At 43.4% G+C, this 22510-nt stretch overlaps 1 protein-coding gene across 1 annotated transcript in view; it reads right to left on the reverse strand.

Moving 5' to 3' along the window:
• Positions 1-7684: 7684 nt before the first annotated feature.
• The window catches only part of npr1b (natriuretic peptide receptor 1b), a 60807-nt gene continuing 45981 nt past the window's right edge, over positions 7685-22510 (reverse strand). Inside the window, exons 7-22 of the mRNA XM_038994454.1 lie at positions 22280-22415; positions 21991-22075; positions 21715-21835; positions 21537-21611; positions 21334-21411; positions 21107-21211; positions 20808-20879; positions 20412-20571; positions 20093-20248; positions 11397-11565; positions 9554-9700; positions 9229-9352; positions 9031-9099; positions 8731-8905; positions 8537-8635; positions 7685-8410 (exon numbers count right to left, since the gene is read on the reverse strand). Of these exons, the coding sequence (XP_038850382.1) occupies positions 8253-8410; positions 8537-8635; positions 8731-8905; positions 9031-9099; positions 9229-9352; positions 9554-9700; positions 11397-11565; positions 20093-20248; positions 20412-20571; positions 20808-20879; positions 21107-21211; positions 21334-21411; positions 21537-21611; positions 21715-21835; positions 21991-22075; positions 22280-22415 (1929 nt within the window). The 3' untranslated portion in view covers positions 7685-8252. The remainder of the gene's footprint in view (positions 8411-8536; positions 8636-8730; positions 8906-9030; positions 9100-9228; positions 9353-9553; positions 9701-11396; positions 11566-20092; positions 20249-20411; positions 20572-20807; positions 20880-21106; positions 21212-21333; positions 21412-21536; positions 21612-21714; positions 21836-21990; positions 22076-22279; positions 22416-22510) is intronic.

Consider the following 22510-nt stretch of genomic DNA (forward strand, 5'->3'; position numbering starts at 1 on the left):
CACAGATAAATCCACCCCCAATTAATTTCCCCATAGCATTAGAGATCCTACCTCAAGTACAGTGAAAGGTTAGACTATTCAATTCACGTTGTTTCAGCAGCCCACATTAAATGTTTGTGTTATTAACCACACACAATCTTTCAAGTTGATTCACCAGGTTATGTTTTCTTACAGTGGTTTTAATGGATGGAGGAAACGTTGACAATGGCACGTGCGCACATGCACACACACGCACTTAGATTATTTATTCGATTATTTGTCGTGGTTGTTTTTGTAAAAAAATAAAAATAAATAACACCCCAAAAAATTACTCTATTTATATTACTTATTTGGAGGGATCTGGATAATCTTGCACCTTCATACCTGAAACAAACCATATGACAGCAAAGCTGCGAGCTACTAGGAATGGACGCTCCCAAAGACTATTATTACGCACCTCTATTATGATGCATCGTTCCAGAATATTTGGAAAAGCACCAACACAGAATATGAATATGGAATAAACATAGCCACGGATCAAACCTAAAATAACTGTTTTATCAACAAACTTCCATTGAAAGTCATTTTTTAAATAAAATCTTCTACATATGAATGCCTGAAATGGAAACTGTGAGTATTATTATTATTTGTACTCTTTACAATAAACAAGTTTAAGCTACTTTTATGCAAAAAAAATTGTCAAAGTGGACTGGTTTTGCCTGTTAAAGCCATTCTAAAAAAGTGCTTTAAAATGTTCAGTACTGGTCAAAGTTCACCCTTCCAAATCAAAATATTCATGTATTTAGTGTAAATTCAACTTGTTTGTAAACTCAGAATATTCTCTCTCTCCAATTTACAGATATCCATAGCATACAAGTCAGGGAACCCCAGGCTCCAAAGTGACAGGGGCCTAAAGGTCAAGTCTCTGGTGTCCATGGGTAACAGCGAAGCAACACCTCCATCTTTTGGCTCAAAGGGCAAAGCTGATCACAGGGCTACTGCTGACCCGTACCACCTCCCAAAGCCCCAAAAGGCTAAAGTCCTATATGAGTCCATCCTGCTTGTTGACCCCATCAACCCCAATGAAATCAAGATGATCCTGAGGACAATTGGCTTCCCCCTGACAGAGAAGCAGCTGAACAACATAAAAAAGAAAGAAATTAAAAGATTGGACGATATCAAAAAGAAAGAAATTAAAAGAAAGGAGCTGGAAAAGAAATGGAGCCAGCTGCAGAGGCCTAAATGGATCCTCAAGCTCATCAAGCTGCGACAGGGGACAAAACCCGTCCATGGCAGCAGCGGACTGAAGACAACAGCCAGCCAGAGTGAAGGGGGCTCTGCCCGTACATCAGATAAGGCGGCTAGCAACAAGGGGCAAAAGAGAACAGCCAGCCAGATGGAAGGAGAAAGCAGCTGTACCTTAGAGGCATCTGGAAGGGGACAGAAAAGAGCAGCCAGCCAGATGGAACAAGTAGAACTCAACTCATCCAAACGCTTCTTCAATATACCTCCCAGCCAGAAGAAGTTGAGAGTCATTGATATTTACTCATATGTATTTGCACCCAGCCACATTGCCGATCACACATATGCACACAAGAATAGTTCTTAACTTAAAGATTGCAACAATATAAAGTTGGTTAAAAAAAAGTCACATAACAGTCATCAGTCAGTGTGTTGAGAATCACTATTCTTAGCAACAACAGCCAGAGAGAGCTGCCCAATGGACATGTAATGTAGTAATGTAACCACCCTAGAGCTGTACTGCTGATAAAATCTTCAACGCTTGACTTGACTAAAAGCTTAAAAAAAATATATATATATAATTTCTTAATGCTATATACATGAGAACTTGCAGCCATATATTTAAATTTCTCCTACTATATATTAGGAGAAAAAAGTATTTCTCCCCAGCCACTAAATACTGTAGCTAGTCTCACTAGAGTCTCTAGACAGATGGATTGCCTCCCACAATCTTACAATGTTCCAGCACAGTGCTGGTGCCCTAGCTAGGTCTGGGATTTCCGAGACTACAAAATAGATATAACCTAGTTAAGTTGTTTTTGTGCTCTATAAACCATTAATCAACACGATTAATGGTTGAACGTTTTGGTAATCTTTTAGCTAGTGGAGGCTCATCAGAGGAGGAAGGGGAAGACCGTCCTCCTGAGTGAATTTCATAAAAATTTAAATTGTAAAACATTTAAAAAGTTATCCTTTTTAGATAAGACTATACTAAATATAATCACGTCACCAAATAACTGATTAAAACATACTATTTTGTAAAAAAGGTCTACAGTAGCCTCAACAGCACTCTGAGGGTAGCACCATAGTGTAGCTGGAGGACAGCCAGCTTCCGTCCTCCTTGACTTCAATAAAAAACCTATGAGGCTCATGGTTCTCACCCTGTTCCATAGACTTACACAGTAATTATGACAACTTCCGGAGGACATCCTCCAGCCTATCAGAGCTCTTGCAGCATGAACTGACATGTTGTCCACCCAATCAAAGGATCAGAGAATTAATCTAGTACTGAAAGCATAAACTAAAGCTAGCTAGCACTGCAGTGTATAAAATGTGGTGAGTAGTTGACTCAAAGACAGAGAAAGACTATAGTTGAACAGTTAAATTAATTTCTTCCAAAGTGAAGGAGAAGCAAGAGAGAAATAGAGTCATTTTTTTCTCCCCCTTTCAGTTTTACTGACTTAGCTAGCAAATGCAGCAAGCTAGTTTAGCCTACAGAAACACCCTGCTCAAACAGAGGGATGCTATGTTAGCTAGCTGGCTATGACTTTCCAACACAACACTGGAACTCTTCCAAGTCAAGGTAAGCTTTTGGCATTACAAGTTTATTGCCACCAGGGCCTACTGGTGTAACTGCTTACTGACTGTACACTAATGTTACTGCATGATTGTAGCGGGTTTACTATTAGCTATGCTGACTATTCAGCTGATGTGTTGTGCGTTGAAGTCCACAAGTGAAGGGAAGAGAAGGAATACAACATGGCTGTTATGAGAGTGAACTGTGTTTACACGTGATCAGGGGTGTATTCATTCCGCCGATTCTGTTGAAAAACGTTTAAGCGGAAGCAAACGAAACAAAACAGGGATAAACATAAACATTGTTTGCAGCTGTTGGACTAATGATTACACCCTATATCAGGCAAGAGTGTGCAAGGCGGTATTGAATGTCACTGTCTGTTACCTCAAATTTGTCTCTCGACCTGTGTGCACCTACGTTGTAAACTTCATTCATAAGCTAGGTTGTAACAACCTCATGATGGGTATAGTGAAAATTTGAGTATCATATAGTAGCCTAAACCTATCGCTCTTACATTGAACTGGGTGAATGTAATATGAATGAGAGTCATCCAATATGTTGTAATAGAAATAAGGCCATGCTCATGAAAAAAAAAATCCTCCTCCCTCATCTTAAACGACACTGACCGCCACTGCTTTTAGCACTTGTAAAATAATGGTTTATGACAGTGTCATTGATGATTTGAATGCACAGAGGTGCTTATAAAGTCAACTTCAGCATGGCAAGGGCATCTGTTAGCCAACCCCGTGGGAGGAGTTCAGTTCAGATGTTGACTGAAAAAGACAGCGCTTGTTGACGTCAATAAGTAAGTGATAGTATCTGAGAACCAATGAGGCATGTGATATACCTGTAATTTAAATATATGGGCACAGCTTTATCTGTCACTTCAGAAGCATATCTCCGAGAAATTGGACACTCCTTCATTCCATATCTAGTCTGCAGTCGAATATGGTCCTAAAGTCTTACACTAAATCAACAGCAAAAGATTAGCAAATGTAAAACAATAAGCTACAGCAGGCCAACAGTGAGGTCTACTGGCTTCGTTAACGCCGTCTAGATGTGCGTAAAAGTGGATGTGCGTAAAAGTAATCGGATCCCATTCCGAAAAATCGAAAATGTCAACGCAACTGCAACCGACCTAGACGGCTGCAAAGACAAAAACATATATATTTTAAGGACATGTGATGACACCTGACCGCATCCCAGAGTTTACCATTCCACCCCCCGGACAGGCGCGCCACGCACGATGTCTGCAAACTCCAAGGGACCGGGAAGGATGCTCGCTGGTCCACGGACGTCGCTATACAATTCCACTGTTACCGCGCTCACATCTGTCTTCTGTCGAGCACTGAATCACGACGGTCCTCTCCCGGAGCATCAATACATGGCAAGAGAAGATTTGGTGGATCCAACGACACGGGCGGCAATGTCTCTTCCGCATTTACCCAAAATCACAACACCATATGGCTTCCTCACCCTGCGTCCGAAGGTGGGAGTCATTCATTTTTGAAGATGACTTTACACAGTCTTGCATGATCAACGATGATCAACGGGACACAACGGGCCGGCACACCCTCGTCGACTAAAGATCAGACGCCCTCTGTCAGATTTTTAAACGATCCCTGGCTCTAGGAGGATAGCGCACTCCTTTTCGTACAACGCGGCGTCAACTCACAGTTGCGCCTCACGTCAGTCAGAAAACTATCGACATTCTGAGCATCTCTGTCTGGACACTGATCATCCCGGACCTCTGCCACTGTGTTCCCCGGGGAATGGACAAATAAAGCGACTATTCGAGAAGCGTCTGGCTTCAGTTCGGGCTATGTACCGGTCGGCGAAAAGAGACGCTCCATTTGTGCAGAGCGACAACATTTTGGGAACAGGGATCCAGGCATCAGACTCTTGATGTGCCACTTGGCGAAATTGGCACGGAGGATGCCCCCAATATTCAGTACAGGTCGATTCGTCTTCGTGGCAAAATGTGAAGAATTGCACGAGATTAGCTATCGTTTTCTCTGCTCCGTGGAAAAATGTATAGAATAGTTGAACATTTGCTTTAAAACTGCAACATTTTCTCTCAGACACATGACAAAACATATAGAGTAGCATGATAAAACTGCACATTTTTCTCTCTGCCCCATGGCAAAATGTGTTGAAATCCAGGTGAAAAAGTAGTTTTCCCCAACAATTATTTTTTGGGGGGGCTTCCACTTATACTGTGTTTTCAAAATACACCCATATATCCCTCAAAATACCTCTCAAGAGAGGCATAACATTGCTGATCTTTCAATCCACAACATTGTCTAGGTTTCCCATATAAATTTCACAAACATTTGAACACAATGTTCAGTATACTGTCCTACTATATGGCCTATTTTCCTTCTGTGCTAACTTATCCATGTCCTTGACTTGAAGAAATGAATGCATTAAAAATAAAAATGTACCTTGTCTATTTCAGTTTTTACCACAATAAATATGACAGTTGAAATGAATCAACCAACAAGCAAGATAAAGGAAATAGAGTAAAATACATTTTAGTACCACATTTCAAAGCAAAATAGAAACAGTTATATATATATATTGTCTACTTCACTCAAGCACTTGATGTTACAGAGATCAAACACATACTTCACAGGCTTCAAGACACATTAGATAATGACTACATTACCTTATGATGGATGACAGGTTACAGCTTAAGGCTTATTCTAATACCCACCTTTGGGCTCTGATCTAAGGGAAAGGGTTACATTTGATCCTTGGGGAGAGAGAGAGAGAGATTAGTCAGAGATGATTGACTGAGAAAGAGAAAAGAGGGACAGGGACAGGGAGAAAGAACCCTAAACTACAGTATTGCTCATTTTGTCTAGGCTGCCCTGGATTAGAGGAGGGTTTAATGAAGTAATCTAAAGATATTTGATAATAGTGAACGTGGGGATCAGATATAGTTTAAATGAGATTCGATAAGTGATGAAAGGGTTTGGTGGAGAAAACGTACCTGTAAAAGACTTGTAAAGGTGTCTGCTTTTTTTTACCCTCCTCTCACACACATGCTCTGAATAGTGAATACACTTACATACACCCCACCACTGATAGGGACACACAGAACTAAAACAGCCACTAATACACTTATACCATATTTACTGATTCAAACAGAAAAAACGAGATGAAAATACATGTCGACAGGCTGATTTATGAGGTCTTACAGACAATATTGATCTGTTCAACACTTCTCAACAGATGATGAACACTGTTGTCTTGAGACGCAAAAAACAATACCATTCTCCATGACTCTGAAACGCAAAGGTTACTGTGAACACCAAACCAAAATATGGAACTTTATATGCATCTACCTCAGAATTGATTTAGTCCTTTATACACATCAACCCCAGAATTAATTTAGTCCTTTATACACATCTACCCCAGAATTAATTGTCCTTTATACACATCTACGCCAGAATTAATTTAGTCCTTTATACACATCTACCCCAGAATTAATTTAGTCCTTTATACACATCTACCCCAGAATTAATTGTCCTTTATACACATCTACGCCAGAATTAATTTAGTCCTTTATACACATCTACCCCAGAATTAATTTAGTCCTTTATACACATCTACCCCAGGATTAATTTAGTCCTTTATACACATCTACCCCAGAATTAATTTAGTCCTTTATACACATCTACCCCAGAATTAATTTAGTTCTTTATACACATCTACCCCAGAATTAATTTTGTCCTTTATACACATCTACCCCAGAATTAATTTAGTCCTTTATACATATCTACCCCAGAATTCATTAAGTCCTTTCGACGCGGTTAGTTATTGCAAAGTTACAGAGGTTCTCAGTGCGAACCCTTTCTAAAAGTTCCCTGGTGACCTCTTAATTTTTATTCCAGGGTGTTTTCAGAGTAGCAGTTCAGACAAATCCATTCAGAAATCAGGAGCCAGTGTGTGTCCAGCTGTCCAGCCACAATTGTCATAAAACTATCCTCTGTCAAGAGCCTGTCTTTCCAGCAGAAAACGGTTACCTGTCTTCAATCACTGTTGAATACAGGTAACTGACAAAATAAAGGAAACACCAACATAAAGTTGCTTAATAGGGCGTTGAGCCAGAACAGCTTCAATTTACCTTAGCATAAATTCTACAAGTGCGACACCATTCTTCCACGAGAAATTCCATCACTTGGTATTTTGTTGATGGTGGTGGAAAACGCACCAGAATATCCCATAAGTATTAAATTGGGTTGAGATCTGGTGACTGAGACGGCCATGGCATATGTGTATGATGTGTATGATGTAAGCTCAGCTGTATGTTTTCACTAACAACAATAATGCATTAAACTGAATCTTCATAAGACAGATTCATAGGCAATCGTACACTTCAGTGAAAATAATGAAACTGTATATGGTGCCGAAGAAGTGGAATGCTTGACTTTATCTTAAGTGCATTTCTGTGAATTGCCCTTTAGGCAATAGAAAAGTAATCTATTGAGAAATAAACAACATCTGTATTATACAAAATAATAAGACCGATATGACTGTAAACATACAAATCATATACACTGATGAGACATTAGACACACGCACACCCACACACGCACACCCACACATCAAACAAGTCATTTTAACTCCAGAGTAGGCTCAGTTATTGTGGTTGGGGTCTGGGGATACATAATCACAAAGACTACAGTGGAAATTAATCAAATTATAAATCCCACTGGATAAAAGAAGTTTGAACGTAATTTCTGTCATTTCAACCCCGAAAATGTATGTGATGATGTTGAGTCAACATGGAAAACTGATTGGATTTGTAAAAAAGTCATCAACGTAAGGGCATTTCGTATTTTTTTCACCCAACTCTTAACCTAAATCCAATGACATAGTGATATTTGTTGTTTATTTCATGTTGAATTCACATTAGTTGACAACTCAACCAAAATTAAATCAAAACTAGATGTTGAACTGACGTCTGTGCCCAGTGGGATACTGTGTACTACTCATAAAATACATGAATTCAAAAAACAGTTACATAATGTGACCACCAGGTAGCAATATCCACAACCTCCTGTAAAGGTGTGTTTGTGAATCAATTTTTTTTACCGATCTAAAATACCATCAGTGTTGCATCCAAAACCTCCAACATAGAAATAAAACTGGAAAAACGTAGACACAGAACATCACACACACACTCAGAGCATGTAGCTTTCTATATGTCCTTAGAATCTAGATGTTCGAGTGCAGGAGGGCTGAAGTGAAGAAAGTTCTCCACATCCTCCTTCCTTGTCCTCTTCCTCATCTACCTCCCCCCTCCCCACCTCATTCATTCACCAGGCCTCTTCATTTGATTACTTGCTTCAGCACTTCAAATCAGTGGTTCCCATTATTTGCTCATGTTTGCCTCCACCACTTCTTCATTCATGACCTTCCTCCCTCCTTCCCTTGGCTCGTCCCCTTAGCTCGTTGACTCGTTGCTCTTGCTCTCTCCCAGTAGCCAGTAGGTTGTCATTTTCCCCTTCCCCTTCATCTCCACATCTCCTCTCAACTCCAGCTGGAAGCAGTTGAACTCCTGCAGGACGTCACGCGTGGCCGCAGACACATGGATCTTCAGCGCTGTGAGGGAGAAGGTGAGGAGAGCAATCCTTAATTAGTCAATTAACTACCACAGAGATATGAAAACCAGCAGATCTGTGGAACTGATTTAAAACCCACATGTTGTATGACTACTCTGTGGCTTACCTTCACCATTGGACTCCAGTCGTGAAGAGGTGTTGACTGTGTCTCCAAACAGACAGTAACGTGGCATCTTCAGCCCCACCACTCCTGCACACACAGGGCCTGAATATAGAGTGGAGTGAATTGGTCAATCACACAACTGAAATTGGTATATCACCACTGAGTCTGCTAGTATGTGACCATTGCGTGCCGCTCACCGCTGTGGATGCCAATGCGTAGTTTGAGCTGCTGGTCAGGCCGGTGTTGGATTTTGAAGGTGCGTACGGCGTTGAGCAGAGCCAGGGCCATGCGGGCGATCTCTCGGCCGTGTAGCTTCCCGTTCCTCACCGGCAGGCCGGACACCACCATGTAGGCATCGCCGATGGTCTCCACCTGGGGGCGCCACAGAAACAGCAGGGGCAGGGAGGTCAGTGTGTCCTCATGGAGGATCTCAATAGAGGCTTCATCTCCTCTTTTCCTTTCCTTCATCTGCACATTGATGAGAAATATAATGTTACCTTGTAAACATCAAAGTTGTCAATGATGGCATCGAAACAGGTGTAGAGGTCATTGAGCAGGGTCACAACCTAAAGACGCAAACATTTTTTAGAGCAGAATAGGAATTGTTTGGTTTGACTATGGCCTCCCTTGTAAAGTCTATCTTTGTAACTTGTCACACCTGTGGGAGTAGTGTCAATGTGATCGTGCTCTCTCACCTGCATAGGTGTGCTCTCAGCTGATATGGCTGTGAAGCCCACAATGTCACTGAAGTAGATGGTGACGGAATCAAAGGCCTCAGCCTGTACCGTCTCCCCTCTCTTTAGCTGCTCCGCCACTGAACTGCAGGTACAGACAGTAACATTACGCACTGTGTGTGTGTGTGTATATATCGCATTGACTCACTGTGTGTGTGTATGTGTTTGTGTGTGTGTGTGTGTGTGTGTGTGTGTGTGTGTGTGTGTGTGTGTGTGTGTGTGTGTGTGTGTGTGTGTGTGTGTGTGTGTGTGTGTGTGTGTTTGTGTGTGTATAGCAGAGACTCACTGTGGTAGTATCTGGTAGAGCAGGGCCTCAGCCTTGCGTTTCTCTTCGTGGTAGGCCTGGGTTCTCTCCTCCACCAGCTCCTCCAGGTTGTTAGCATACTGCTCCATACGGGACAGCAGGTTATCCAGGATGTTAGTGCTGCACTCCCTACACACACACGCACACACATATATACAATACCAGTCAAAGGTTTGGACACACCTACTCATTCAAGGGTTTTTCTTTATTTTTTACTATTTTCTACATTGTAGAATAATAGTGAAGACATCAAAACTATGAAATAACACATATGGAATCATCTAGTAACCAAAAAGGTGTTAAACAAATCAAAATATATTTGATATTTGAGATTCTTCGAAGTAGCCACCCTTTGCCTCAATGACAGCTTTGCACACTCTTGGAATTCTCTCAACCAGCTTCATGAGGTAGTCACCTGGAATGCATTCAAGTAACAGGTGTGCCTTGTTAAAAGTTTTGGAATTTGTGGAATTTCTTTCCTTCTTAATGCGTTTGAGCCAATCAGTTATATTGTGACATGGTAGGGGTGGTATACAGAAAATAGCCCTATTTGGTAAAAGACCAAGTGAATATTATGGCAAGAACAGCTCAAATAAGCAAAGAGAAACAACAGTCCATCATTACTTTAAGACATGAAGGTCAGTCAATCAGGAAAATTTCAAGAACTTTTAAAGTTTCTTGAAGTGCAGTAGCAAAAACCATCAAGCGCTATTACTGAAACTGGCTCTCATGAGGACCGCCACAGGAAAAGAAGACCCAGAGTTACCTCTGCTGCAGAGGATAAGTTCATTAGAGTTACCAGCCTCAGATATTGATTCCCAAATAAATGCTTCAGAGTTCAAGTAACAGACACATCTCAACATCAACTGTAAAGAGGAGACTGCGTGAATCAGGCCTTCATGGTCGAATTGCTGCAAAGAAACCACTACTAAAGGACACCAATAATAAGAAGAGACTTGCTTGGGCCAACAAACACGAGCAATGGACATTAGACCGGTGGAAATCTGTCCTTTGGTCTGATGAGTCCAAATATGAGATTTTTGGTTCCAACCGCCGTGTCTTTGTGAGACACAGAGTAGGTGAACAGATGATCTCCGCATGTGTGGTTCCCACCGTGAAGCATGGAGGAGGAGGTGTGATGGTGCTTTGCTGGTGACACTGTCAGTGATTTATTTAGAATTCAAGGCACACTTAACCAGCATGGTTACCACAGCATTCTGCAGCGATATGCCATCCCATCTGGTTTGCGCTTAGTGGGACTATAATTTTTTTTTCAACAGTACAATGACCCAACACCTCCAGGCTGTGTAAGGGCTATTTGACCAAGAAGGAGAGTGATGGAGTGCTGCATCAGATGACCTGACCTCCACAATCACCTGACCTCAACCCAATTGAGATGGTTTGGGATGAGTTGGACCGCAGAGTGAAGGAAAAGCAGCCAACAAGTGCTCAGCATATGTGGGAACTCCTTCAAGACTGTTGGAAAAGCATATTTCATGAAGCTGGTTGAGAGAATGCCAAAAGTGTGCAAAGCTGTCATCAAGGCAAAGGGTGGATACTTTGAAGAATATAAAATATATTTTGATTTGTTTAACACTTTTTTTGGTTACTACATGATTCCATATGTGTTATTTCATAGTTTTGATGTCTTCGCTATTCTTCTACAATGTACAAAATAGTAAAAAATAAAGAAAAACCCTTGAATGAGTAGGTGTGTCCAAACTTTTGACTGGTACTGTAGTCATACTCTTTTTTTGGAATGGAGACGCACAGCCATTAATGGAATCATGGAACACACTCCCCACTTCCACCCCCCTACACCCACCTGTTCTGTTTGCGTAGCAGCAGTTTGATGTGGTTGAACTCGGGCCTCTCGGTGGGCTCCTCTGCCCAGCAACGCTGCATGAGTTGGCCCAGCTCCTGGCTGTGGATCTGAGGGTTGACAGCAGGCCGCAGGCACGGCCACTCACCCAGAGCCACCCGGTCCATGATTTCTAGAGGAAGGGGGAGTGTACAAAACATTACGCTCTTTCCATGACATAGACTGACCAGGTGAATCCCTTATTGATGTCACTAGTTGAATCCACTTCAATCAGTGTAGATGAAGAGGAGGAGACAGGTAAAAAAAATGATTTTTAAGACTTGAAACAATTGAGACATGGATTGTGTATGTGTGCTATTAAAAGGGGGAATGGGCAAGACAAAATATTTAAGTGCCTTTGAACGGGGTATGGTAGTAGTTGCCAGGAGCACCGGTTTGTGTCAAGAACTGCAACACTGCTGGGTTTTTCACGTTCAACAGTTTCCCATGTGTATCAAAAATGGTACACCACCCAAAAGACATCCAGCCAACTTGACACTAGAGGTCAACCGATTATGATTTTTCAACGCCGATACCGATACCGATTATTGGAGGACAAAAAAAAGCCGATATCGATTAATCGTACGATTTTTATATACTGTATATATTTGTAATAATGACAATTACAACAATACTGAATGAACACTTTTATTTTAACTTAATATAATACATAAATAAAAATAAATTTAGTCTCAAATAAATAATGAAACATGTTCAATTTGATTTAAATAATGCAAAAACACAATGTTGGAGAAGAAAGTAAAAGTGCAATATGTGCCATGTAAAAAAGCTAATGTTTAAGTTCCTTGCTCAGACCATGAGAACATATGAAAGCTGGTGGTTCCTTTTAACATGTCTTCAATATTCCCAGTTAAGAAGTTTTAGGTTGTAGTTATTATGGGAATTAGAGGACTATTTCTCTCTATACCATTTGTATTTCATATACCTTTGACTATTGGATGTTCTTATAGGCACTATAGTATTGCCAGTCTAATCTCGGGAGTTGATAGGCTTGAAGTCATAAACAGCGCTGTGCTTCAAGCATTGCGAAGAGCTGCTGGCAAACGCAGGAAAGTGCTGTTTGAATTAAGAACCTGCTGCTGCCTACCACCGCTCAGTCAGACTGCTCTATCAAATATCAAATCATTGACTTAATTATAATATAATAAACACACAGAAATACGAGCCTTAGGTCATTAATATGGTCAAATCTGGAAACTATAATTTCGAAAACAAAACGTTTATTCTTTCAGTGAAATATGGAACCGTTCCGTATTTTATTGAACGGGTGGCATCCATAAGTCTAAATATTGCTGTTACATTGCACAACCTTCAATGTTATGTCATAATTATGTACAATTCTGGCAAATTAATTACGGTCTTTGTTAGGAAGAAATGGTCTTCACACAGTTCGCAACGAGCCAGGTGGCCCAAACTGCTGCATATACCCTGACTCACAGAACGCAAGAGAAGTGACACAATTTCCCTAGTTAATATTGCCTGCTAGCATGAATTTCTTTTAACTAAATATGCAGGTTTAAAAATATATAGATGTGTATTGATTTTAAGAAAGGCATTGATGTTTATGGTTAGGTACATTGGTGCAACGACAGTGCTTTTTTTGCGAATGCGCTTGTTAAATCATCACCTGTTTGGCGAAGTAGTCTGTGATTCGATGATACATTTACAGGCACCGCATTGATTATTTGCAACGCAGGACAAGCTAGTTAAACTAGTAATATCATCAACCATGTGTAGTTAACTAGTGATTATGTTAAGATTGATTGTTTTTATAAGATAAGTTTAATGCTAGCTAGCAACTTACCTTGGCTCCTTGCTGCACTCGCGTAGCAGGTGGTCAGCCTGCCACGCAGTCTCCTCGTGGAGTGCAATGTCATCGGCCATCATCGGCATCCAAAAATGCTGATTACCGATTGTTATGAAAACTTGAAATCGGCCCTAATTAATCGGCCATCGGTCGACCTCTACTTGACACAACTGTGGGAAGCATTGGAGTCATCATGGGCCAGCATCCCAGTGGAATGCTTTCGACACCTTTTAGAGTCCATGCCCCGACAAATTGAGGCTGTTCTGAGGGAGAAAGTGTGTGTGTGTGTGTGTGGGCGGGGGCAACTCAATATTAGTAAGGTATTCTTAATGTTTTCTACACTCAGTGTATGTAACGGCAGCCGTCCTCCTCCTCGTCTGAAGAGGAGGTGTAGCAGGGATCGGACCAAGACGCAGCGTAGTTCGTGCTCAACATGATTTAATGACAGACGATAAACGTGAACACTTACACAATACAAAAATAACAAACGTGGCAAACCGAAACAGTCCTCTCTGGTGAAACGAACACAAAGACAGGAAACAACCACCCACAAACCCCAACACAAAACAAGCCACCTAAATATGATTCCCAATCAGAGACAACACAAAACACCTGCCTCTGATTGAGAACCATATTAGGCCAAACATAGAAACTAGACACAACATAGAATTCCCACCCAGCTCACGTCCTGACCAAACACTAAAACAAGTAAAACACACAAGAACTATGGTCAGAACGTGACAGAACCCCCCTCCTGAGGTGCGGACTCCGAACGCACCACCTAAAACTCTAGGGGAGGGTTTGGGTGGGCATCTGTCCTCGGTGGCGGCTCCGGCGCTGGACGAGGATCCCACTCCACCATTGTCTTAGTCCCCCTCCTTAGCGTCCTTTGAGTGGCGACCCTCGCCGCCGACCTTGGCCTAGGAACCTTCACAACGGTCCCCACTAGATTGAGAAAACTCCTCCGGACTGAGGGACAGCTCATGACAGAGAGGTAGCTTAAGACAGAGGGACAGCTCAGGACAGAGGGGCAGCTCCGGACTGAATGGCAGCTCCGGACTGAATGGCAGCTCCGGACTGAATGGCAGCTCCGGACTGAATGGCAGCTCATGACTGGAGGGCAGCTCATGACTGGAGGGCAGCTCATGACTGGAGGGCAGCTCATGACTGGAGGGCAGCTCATGACTGGAGGGCAGCTCTGGCAGCTCCTGACTGGCGGGCGGCTCTATCAGCTCCTGACTGGCGGGCGGCTCTAGCAGCTCCTGACTGGCTGGCGGCTCTGGCAGCTCCTGACTGGCGGGCGGCTCTGGCAGCTCCTGACTGGCGGGCGGCTCTGGCGGCTCCTGACTGGCGGGCGGCTCTGGCGGCTCCTGACTGACGGACGGCTCTAGCGGCTCCTGACTGACGGGCAGCTCAGACGGCGCTGGGCAGGCAGGCAGCTCAGACGGCGCTGGGCAGGCAGGCAGCTCAGACGGCGCTGGGCAGGCAGGCAGCTCAGACGGCGCTGGGCAGGCAGGCAGCTCAGATGGCGCTGGGCAGGCAGGCAGCTCAGATGGCGCTGGGCAGGCAGGCAGCTCAGATGGCACTGGGCAGGCAGGCAGCTCAGATGGCGCTGGGCAGACGGGCAGCTCAGACGGCGCTGGGCAGACAGGCAGCTCAGATGGCGCTGGGCAGACGGCCGACTCTGTCCTGCTGAGGCGCACAGTAGGCCTGGTGCGTGGTGCCGGAACTGGTGGTACCGGGCTGGAGACACGCACCACAGGGAGAGTGCGTGGAGGAGGAACAGAGTTCTGGAGACGCACAGGAAGCCTGGTGCGTGGTGTAGGCACTGGTGGTACTGGGCTGGGGCGAGGAGGTGGCGCCGGATATACCGGACCGTGAAGGCGTACTGGCTCCCTTGAGCACCGAGCCTGCCCAACCTTACCTGGTTGAATGCTCCCCGTAGCCCGACCAGGTGCGGGGAGGTGGAATAACCCGCACTGGGCTGTGCTGGCGGACCGGGGACACCATGCGTAAGGCTGGTGCCATGTACACCGGCCCGAGGAGACGCACTGGAGACCAGATGCGTTGAGCCGGCTTCATGGCACCTGGCTCAATGCTCAGTCTAGCCCGGCCGATACGTGGAGCTGGGATGTACCGCACCGGGCTATACACACGTACAGGAGACACCGTGCGCTCTTCCGCATAACACGGTGTCTGCCCGTACTCTCGCTCTCCACGGTAAGCCCGGGAAGTTGGCGCAGGTCTCCTACCTGACTTCGCCACACTCCCCTTTAGCTCCCCCCCAAGACATTTTTGGGGTTTCTTCTCGGGCTTCCAGCCACGCTTCCGTGCTGCCTCCTCATACCACCGCTCCTCGGCTTTAGCTGCCTCCAGCTCTTCACGAGACCGGCGATATTCTCCAATCTTAGCCCAGTGTCCCTTACCCTCCAGAATTTCCTCCCATGTCCAGGAGTCCTGTGTAATGGGCCGCTGCTGTCGCTGCTGCCCGTTACTACGCTGCTTGGTCCAAGTTTGGTGGGTGGTTCTGTAACGGCAGCCGTCCTCCTCCTCGTCTGAAGAGGAGGTGTAGCAGGGATCGGAACAAGACGCAGCGTAGTTCGTGCTCAACATGATTTAATGACAGACGATAAATGTGAACACTTACACAATACAAAAATAACAACCGTGGCAAACCGAAACAGTCCTTTCTGGTGAAACGAACACAAAGACAGGAAACAACCACCCACAAACCCCAACACAAAACAAGCCACCTAAATATGATTCCCAATCAGAGACAACACAAAACACCTGCCTCTGATTGAGAACCATATTAGGCCAAACATAGAAACAGACAAACTAGACACACAACATAGAATGCCCACCCAGCTCACGTCCTGACCAAACACTAAAACAAGTAAAACACACAAGAACTATGGTCAGAACGTGACAGTGTATAAAGCATTCCTATAGATGGTAAAATGTTATATTTCCTATCTAGTGTCATTCCTTCTGCTTTCATCTTCTCAGAGATTCCAGTCCAATTTCCTTTCCATTGTGTTCATATGCTTTCACAATCTTTCCATTATCTCTCCCTCCCAAGGTATTCTATCTTCTCCTTCACACTTTCATCATTTCTCACCCTATTCCCCTGTTTCTGCGCTCATTCAGAAAAAAAATTAAGCATGCAAACACACACACACAGACGCACTCACGCACACACACACACAGAGACCCAACAGCAGTCCATGCAGCCTAATTGAGTTAAGACCATAAAGTGGTGTCAGTGGCATAAATGGCATGCTCTGGTTCTAAGTCAGTTCATTGTCTTTCTGTCACACAACAGCTGCTGTCTGCCAGTACAACGTGTTACACTCTGATGAGCAAATACAAACACTTGCTTCTCTCTCAGTACACCACTTTTGCAATCGACTACAATCACGTTCAATTTTCTACAACTTTGCACAATTTCATGCAATTATGGTTTTGAAAAAAAACGAATTCACTGAGTAGTGGTGGTTGGCAGACATGGGTGACAGCAAGGTTTTCTCCTCAACACGTTGTGACGGAGACTTGACTTGGAACACAACAACAGCTGTTATTGCTGATCTGTATAGCAAGAAATCCAATCTCTTTCTTTTTCAGTTTTCTAAAGAAGGAAGATAGGACAGATTGTTGTTCCCAAACTAACTACAATTTAATCTGAAATCTTGACTGATAATAAAAAACGTTCTAAAGAGTCACACACCCCTGCTCAAATGAAAAATAAATATCTTGGTTGCAGCTATGTACTTACAATCTGATATTTTATTAAAATTGTGTTGCTTTACTCTAAGACAGAGACACAGAAAACAGTACAGTGGAAGGTAAACAAATATAATATGTTTCTGTGTTATATAAAGCATGTGACTGTGTGTTTGTCCCTACAAGTGTTTGTGTGGGCTTAACTATCCTTAGTACAAAGCAGAGAGGTATATTAGCTCTCGTCCTCCATATCATTAGAGTAGGCTCTTCAGGGTAAGTGGGGTGCAAGAGGGGCTGAGTGAGAAAATAGAAAAGGAGGCAAAAAATCTGTCACTTTTGGGAGCGTGTTCGACAAATTCATGAACTTTCCCTAGTTGAAGTTGCCAAATGGTTGCAATTGCAAAACTGTTCCATGTCTCCATTTTAACGTCGTGGCATATTGGTCAGCAGCTCTGAAATGAACATTGGGTTGTGTCAATATTTGGATGTCTACACTTCATTTGTTGAATTTCATGTCATGTTTATTTGTGAGTAGAGTCAAGGAGGAACCTTGAAATATAAAGAATACAGTTCACATGGAGTAAAATGTAACGACATACTGTAGCTTTGTTGAGTCACTGGAGCTGTTATGTGTTTTTTGATAGGTTTGTGTTTTCTACAGAGCTTTCCTGAGTAAACAGACTTGCGGGTGCAATGTGCAGAATAACAGCTTTTGTTTTGAGTTGCTCTAATTGCCTTATCGCTACTCGGCGATAATGCAGTCAGCAAAGACCACAGAGCCTTGAGAAGAAGGAGGCTTGTTAGGTTTGTTTGTTATGCTTTTGATGGAAGAAACATACAAACAATGTTTATCTTGGACACAATCTGGAGTATAATTTACTCAGCAGCAATGGTATTCTCTCTTTCTTTTATAATACATCTGTGTTTATGTGCAAATAAGTGTGCTTATGACCAAAAGTGTATGGGAGCACAAATGTGACTAGTTTCAGGAAACTAGGAGTATGTCGCATGTCACTACTTCACAGGAGAGGCATTTGAACATGAACATTTGAATTTTTTATCAAAATGCTTTTTTGTGCAGAAATGCCTTCTGGAACAATGAACTTTCCTGTGCCTTAATAACAAACTTGTTTGCCATCTGTAAATATGAATAAATTACAAGCCTAGTTGGTTTAGCCACGGGAAAAGACAGGAACCTTCCAGCTAGCCATGATTGGCTGAGATAATGGATGGGCTGGACATGCCGAGAGTGTGACGCCCTGATCTGTTTCACCTGTCCTTGTGATTGTCTCCACCCCCTCCAGGTGTAGCTTATTTTCCCCAGTGTATTTATCCCCGTGTTTCCTGTCTCTCTGTGCCAGTTCGTCTTGTCTGTTTCAAGTCAACCAGCGTGTTTTTCCCGTGCTCCTGCTTTTGCTATTCTCTCTTTTGCTAGTCCTCCTGGTTTTGACCCTTTCCTGTTTTCTGGACTCTAAACCCGCCTGCCTGACCAGTCTGCCTGCCATGACCTCGAGCCTGCCTGCCACTCTGTACTTCCTGGACTCTGATCTGGTTTTGACCCTTTGCCTGTCCATGACTATTCTCTTGCCTACCCTTTTTGGAACTAATAAATATCAAACACTCAAACCATCTGCCTCCCGTGTCTGCATCTGGGTCTGGCCCTGAGCTCTTATAGAGAGATGAGTATGTAGCCATGTAGCATGCTTCTGTCTATAACATGAGCTGCTCAGTATGTGTAGGTAATCCTTTCTACCACAGCTTTTTTGAAAGATATCATAAAAAACTGCAGAAGTATTGCTACTGCTCTCCACTGTCTGGAGGACGATCGTGCCATGCTGACTCTCTCTGACTCTGAAAATGAATCAGACGATGAGGAAATCCCTGATTTAGATAAAAACATTTTAATTGAACCAGACATTGTAGAGTCTTCAGAAACAGCGATCAACAATGTTGTTGTCACGGAAGAAGTTGAATGCCCGGTGGTAGCGGAGTATGATTGCTATGGAGATGGAGTAAATTCTAGCGTTTGATTGCAAATATGCAGCGGGAGTCGAAAAGAGAACACAGAAAGCTGTTGTATAAAACACCTGTCTCCGGATTACATCTTCAAACTAAGGGCAACCATGGCAACGGTGACAGAGAGGGAGAAGCGTTCATCCATGTATACGGGTAAGAAAGTCTAGCTAGATACATTTTCAGATATTATACATTTCAAATTTAGTCAGAATGTCATTTTCATTTTAAGTTAAAGCGTAGTGTTAGCTAGCTAGCTAACGTTAGCTGGCTGGCTCACTAGCTAACGTTACGTGTATGATCTGTGTAATATTATTATTTGTATCTCCGAAATCTATTTGCATTGCTAGTTATAACCTAATGTTAGCTAGCTAGCTAACATTGAACCTAGTTGGTTAGCTTTAGCTACCTGGATATTCATGCATGGTGGCTAGCTATGACAATCAGTTTGTATTGCTAGTAGTATGGTTTGGGATTATTGCTGCGTTCAAAAACTGGGGACTCAGAAATTTCCGACTTCCGACTTCAGTGTGTTCAAGACAACTGGGGACTCAGAAAACTAGCTCCGACTAGGAAAAATCATTTTGAACTGTCATCCAACTCAGAATTCCAACTCAGGAACTCGGGCCTCTTTCTAGAGCCCTGACTTTTTGACCTGAAGATCACTGACGTCATGATTTCACCTTGTATTTTTCCAAGTTCTCAGTTGTCTGGGAACTTACTCACTCTGTTTAGCACATGGACTCACATGTGAATCCTTAAAGAGATGGGTGGGGCTAAGGCTTAAGAGGTTGTGAATGATCCTGAATGGGTTTAGACAAAGAAGAGCTCTCTAGTAGGTGTACCAAAACATTCAAGAGCCATTTTCTCAAAAGTGGGGTTACAAGTTTATCAACTTTCAAAGCAAAATTACTTTCCCATTGTTCCTCAACTGTAGTGTATTATCTATAACTTTCGCGCTCTGAATCTCTACTTTTATCCAATGTAAAAAAAAAAAAACACAATTTCAAATTTTGCTACATAGGATCAAATCGGTCCCAAATGTCTGTCATGTAGAAAGAGAGAGTGCGTGTGTATGTCTGTGTGTGTGTGTTACCTTTGGGGCTGAGCGGCTCTCCCTCCAGATAGAAGGCACCGTGGCGTAGCGCCACCTCTTGGAGAATGATGCCAAAGCTGTAGACGTCTCCCTTCTGTGTGCCACATGGAGGTGGTCTCTCCAACCTCAGCAGCTCTGGGGCCATCCACAGCTTCCCTACACACATAGATGGATAAATTGACTAAAAGCATAATCAATTTGCCTACAGGCACTGATCTAAGGTCAGTTTCGTATTTCACCCTCTTAAGGATTTGATCAGGTTAAGCTGATCCTAGATCTGTGTCTAAAGGGCAATTTCCTGCAGAGCCAGGTGACTAACGGGCATAGTAAGCATGGGCGTCGTCTGTGTTGCTCTCGGTGCGGAAGCTGGACAGGCCGTAGTCAGTGATCTTCAGCACAAAGCGGTTATCCACCACGCAGTTGGACGACTTCAGGTTGCCGTGGGAGACGATGACACTGTTGTGGAGGAAAGCCATGCCCTGGTAAGGAGAAGAGGAGGGAGGTAGGGATAGAGGGTAAAATGTAGAAAGAGAAGAGAAAGGGATAGTCAAAAGGAGAGATTAGATATAAATGAGTTATTTATATTCAGCTTTAGTCTAAAAATGTTTGGCAAAGCATATGGACGTTCACTTGAATGATGCAAATGTGTTATCTGAAGTCAATTGAAGCTGACATATGGAAAGATAAGCAGGAGAGTGTGTAGAGCAGTGGTTACCTTGACAATGTCATTGATTAAAGAGTATCTGAACATCCAATCCAGTGTGATGCTCTCGTTTTCCATGATGTCCTGAAGGATGAAACACACACCCATGCGTACACACACACACACACACACACACACACACACACACACACACACACACACACACACACACACACACACACACACACACACACACACACACACACACACACACACACACACACACCATTTAGACAAGGAAAATGTTTCCTAAAGACTTGTAATGGGTCAGTGGACTATCTTATAGTGGAGATGTGGTGAAGGGTGGCTACCTGTAGGCTACCCCGAGGACAGTACTCTGTGATGATGCAGATGTTGGGGGGGTCGATGCAGGCTCCGATGAAGCGGGTCAGGTGCTCATTCTGAATATCACGCATCTGGAGAGGGAAGGAAAGGAGGACACCATGTGTTTTACACATTTAGGGACAGCGCTATTCTCTGATGCACATATGCTTTCTGGAGAATACACAAGTCACACTACAACCTCATGAGGACTCACATGTTTCAGTTCAAACAGCACGTTTCTGGTGAGCTCAATGCGTTTTCTGTTGATGTATTTGATGGCCACAATATTCGCCTGAAAGACAGAGAAAACATTATGCATTCAATCCAGTTGACATTAAAAGGTTACTTTCTTTCATGCACACACGCACACACACACGCACAGGCACACACGCATACACACACGCACACCCTACTTACCTTGTAGTAGCCTGTCTTGGCAAATACCTGAAAGTTTCCATCTCCTGTTAATAGGGAGCCGTAGTTGGAGCCCCTCTGTAAATAAAGCGAAAGGTGGGATGGGATCAGTTTTGTGCAAGACTGTGTGTATTGTGAAATGTGTGTGTTGTTGCAAGCGTGCATGTGAGTGTGGACTCACCAGGGACAGAGTGAGCTTGCTGCCTGCGCTTCGCAGCACTTTCTCCATGTTGCTCATCTGAATATCCTCCCAGGAGACTCTCCACAGCTGAGCCACCAGCTCATTTTCAAGCTTCAGCTTCCTGTGTGTGCGAAAGAGAGAGAGAGAGAGATGATAAGATTGCTCTTTTAGATATGTGAACAATGCTATAAATGTAATAACATAAAACTCTTCCCGTAGATTCTAGGCCCTGTGCATACTTGCTGATTGAGCGTGAACTGGCCTGTCTACACTCACCTGTATATGAAGACAGTAATGGTGAGGATGATGATAATGATGAAGAACACCACAATTGTTACCATCTGGTGGATTGTGATGGTTCCTGGAAAAAGAGACAGGGGAAACATTTTTATGGTCCCCTGGTTTCCTTCAATACAGCCACTGCATGACAGTGTAAAGTCAGTCATCGTAAGCCGTTTTGACTGGTTATGACTACTATAACTTCTGCTACGTCATGCAAACTAAGACATTTTATGGGGGGGCAGTGTATACAAAAGTGAGTGAGAGACAGACGGAGTCCACTGACGTGCGAGGCAGGCTGGGTTGTCGTTCTTGAAGCCACAGACGGGCACATCTAAAGGAGCAGCGCCCCCTGGCCACTGGATGTCCATCCCAGGCAAGGCCCGCAGCTTTTTCTGAGAGCCGTTGTACACCAACACAATCTGGCAAGGAACACAGTATAACTTACTATTACATGTCTAATGTTATAGACAAATAACATACCACACATTGATTGATTGAATGTATTAGATCATTT

This window comes from Salvelinus namaycush, chromosome 5 (assembly GCF_016432855.1).
Source record: "Salvelinus namaycush isolate Seneca chromosome 5, SaNama_1.0, whole genome shotgun sequence".
Taxonomy (NCBI): Eukaryota; Metazoa; Chordata; class Actinopteri; order Salmoniformes; family Salmonidae; genus Salvelinus; species Salvelinus namaycush.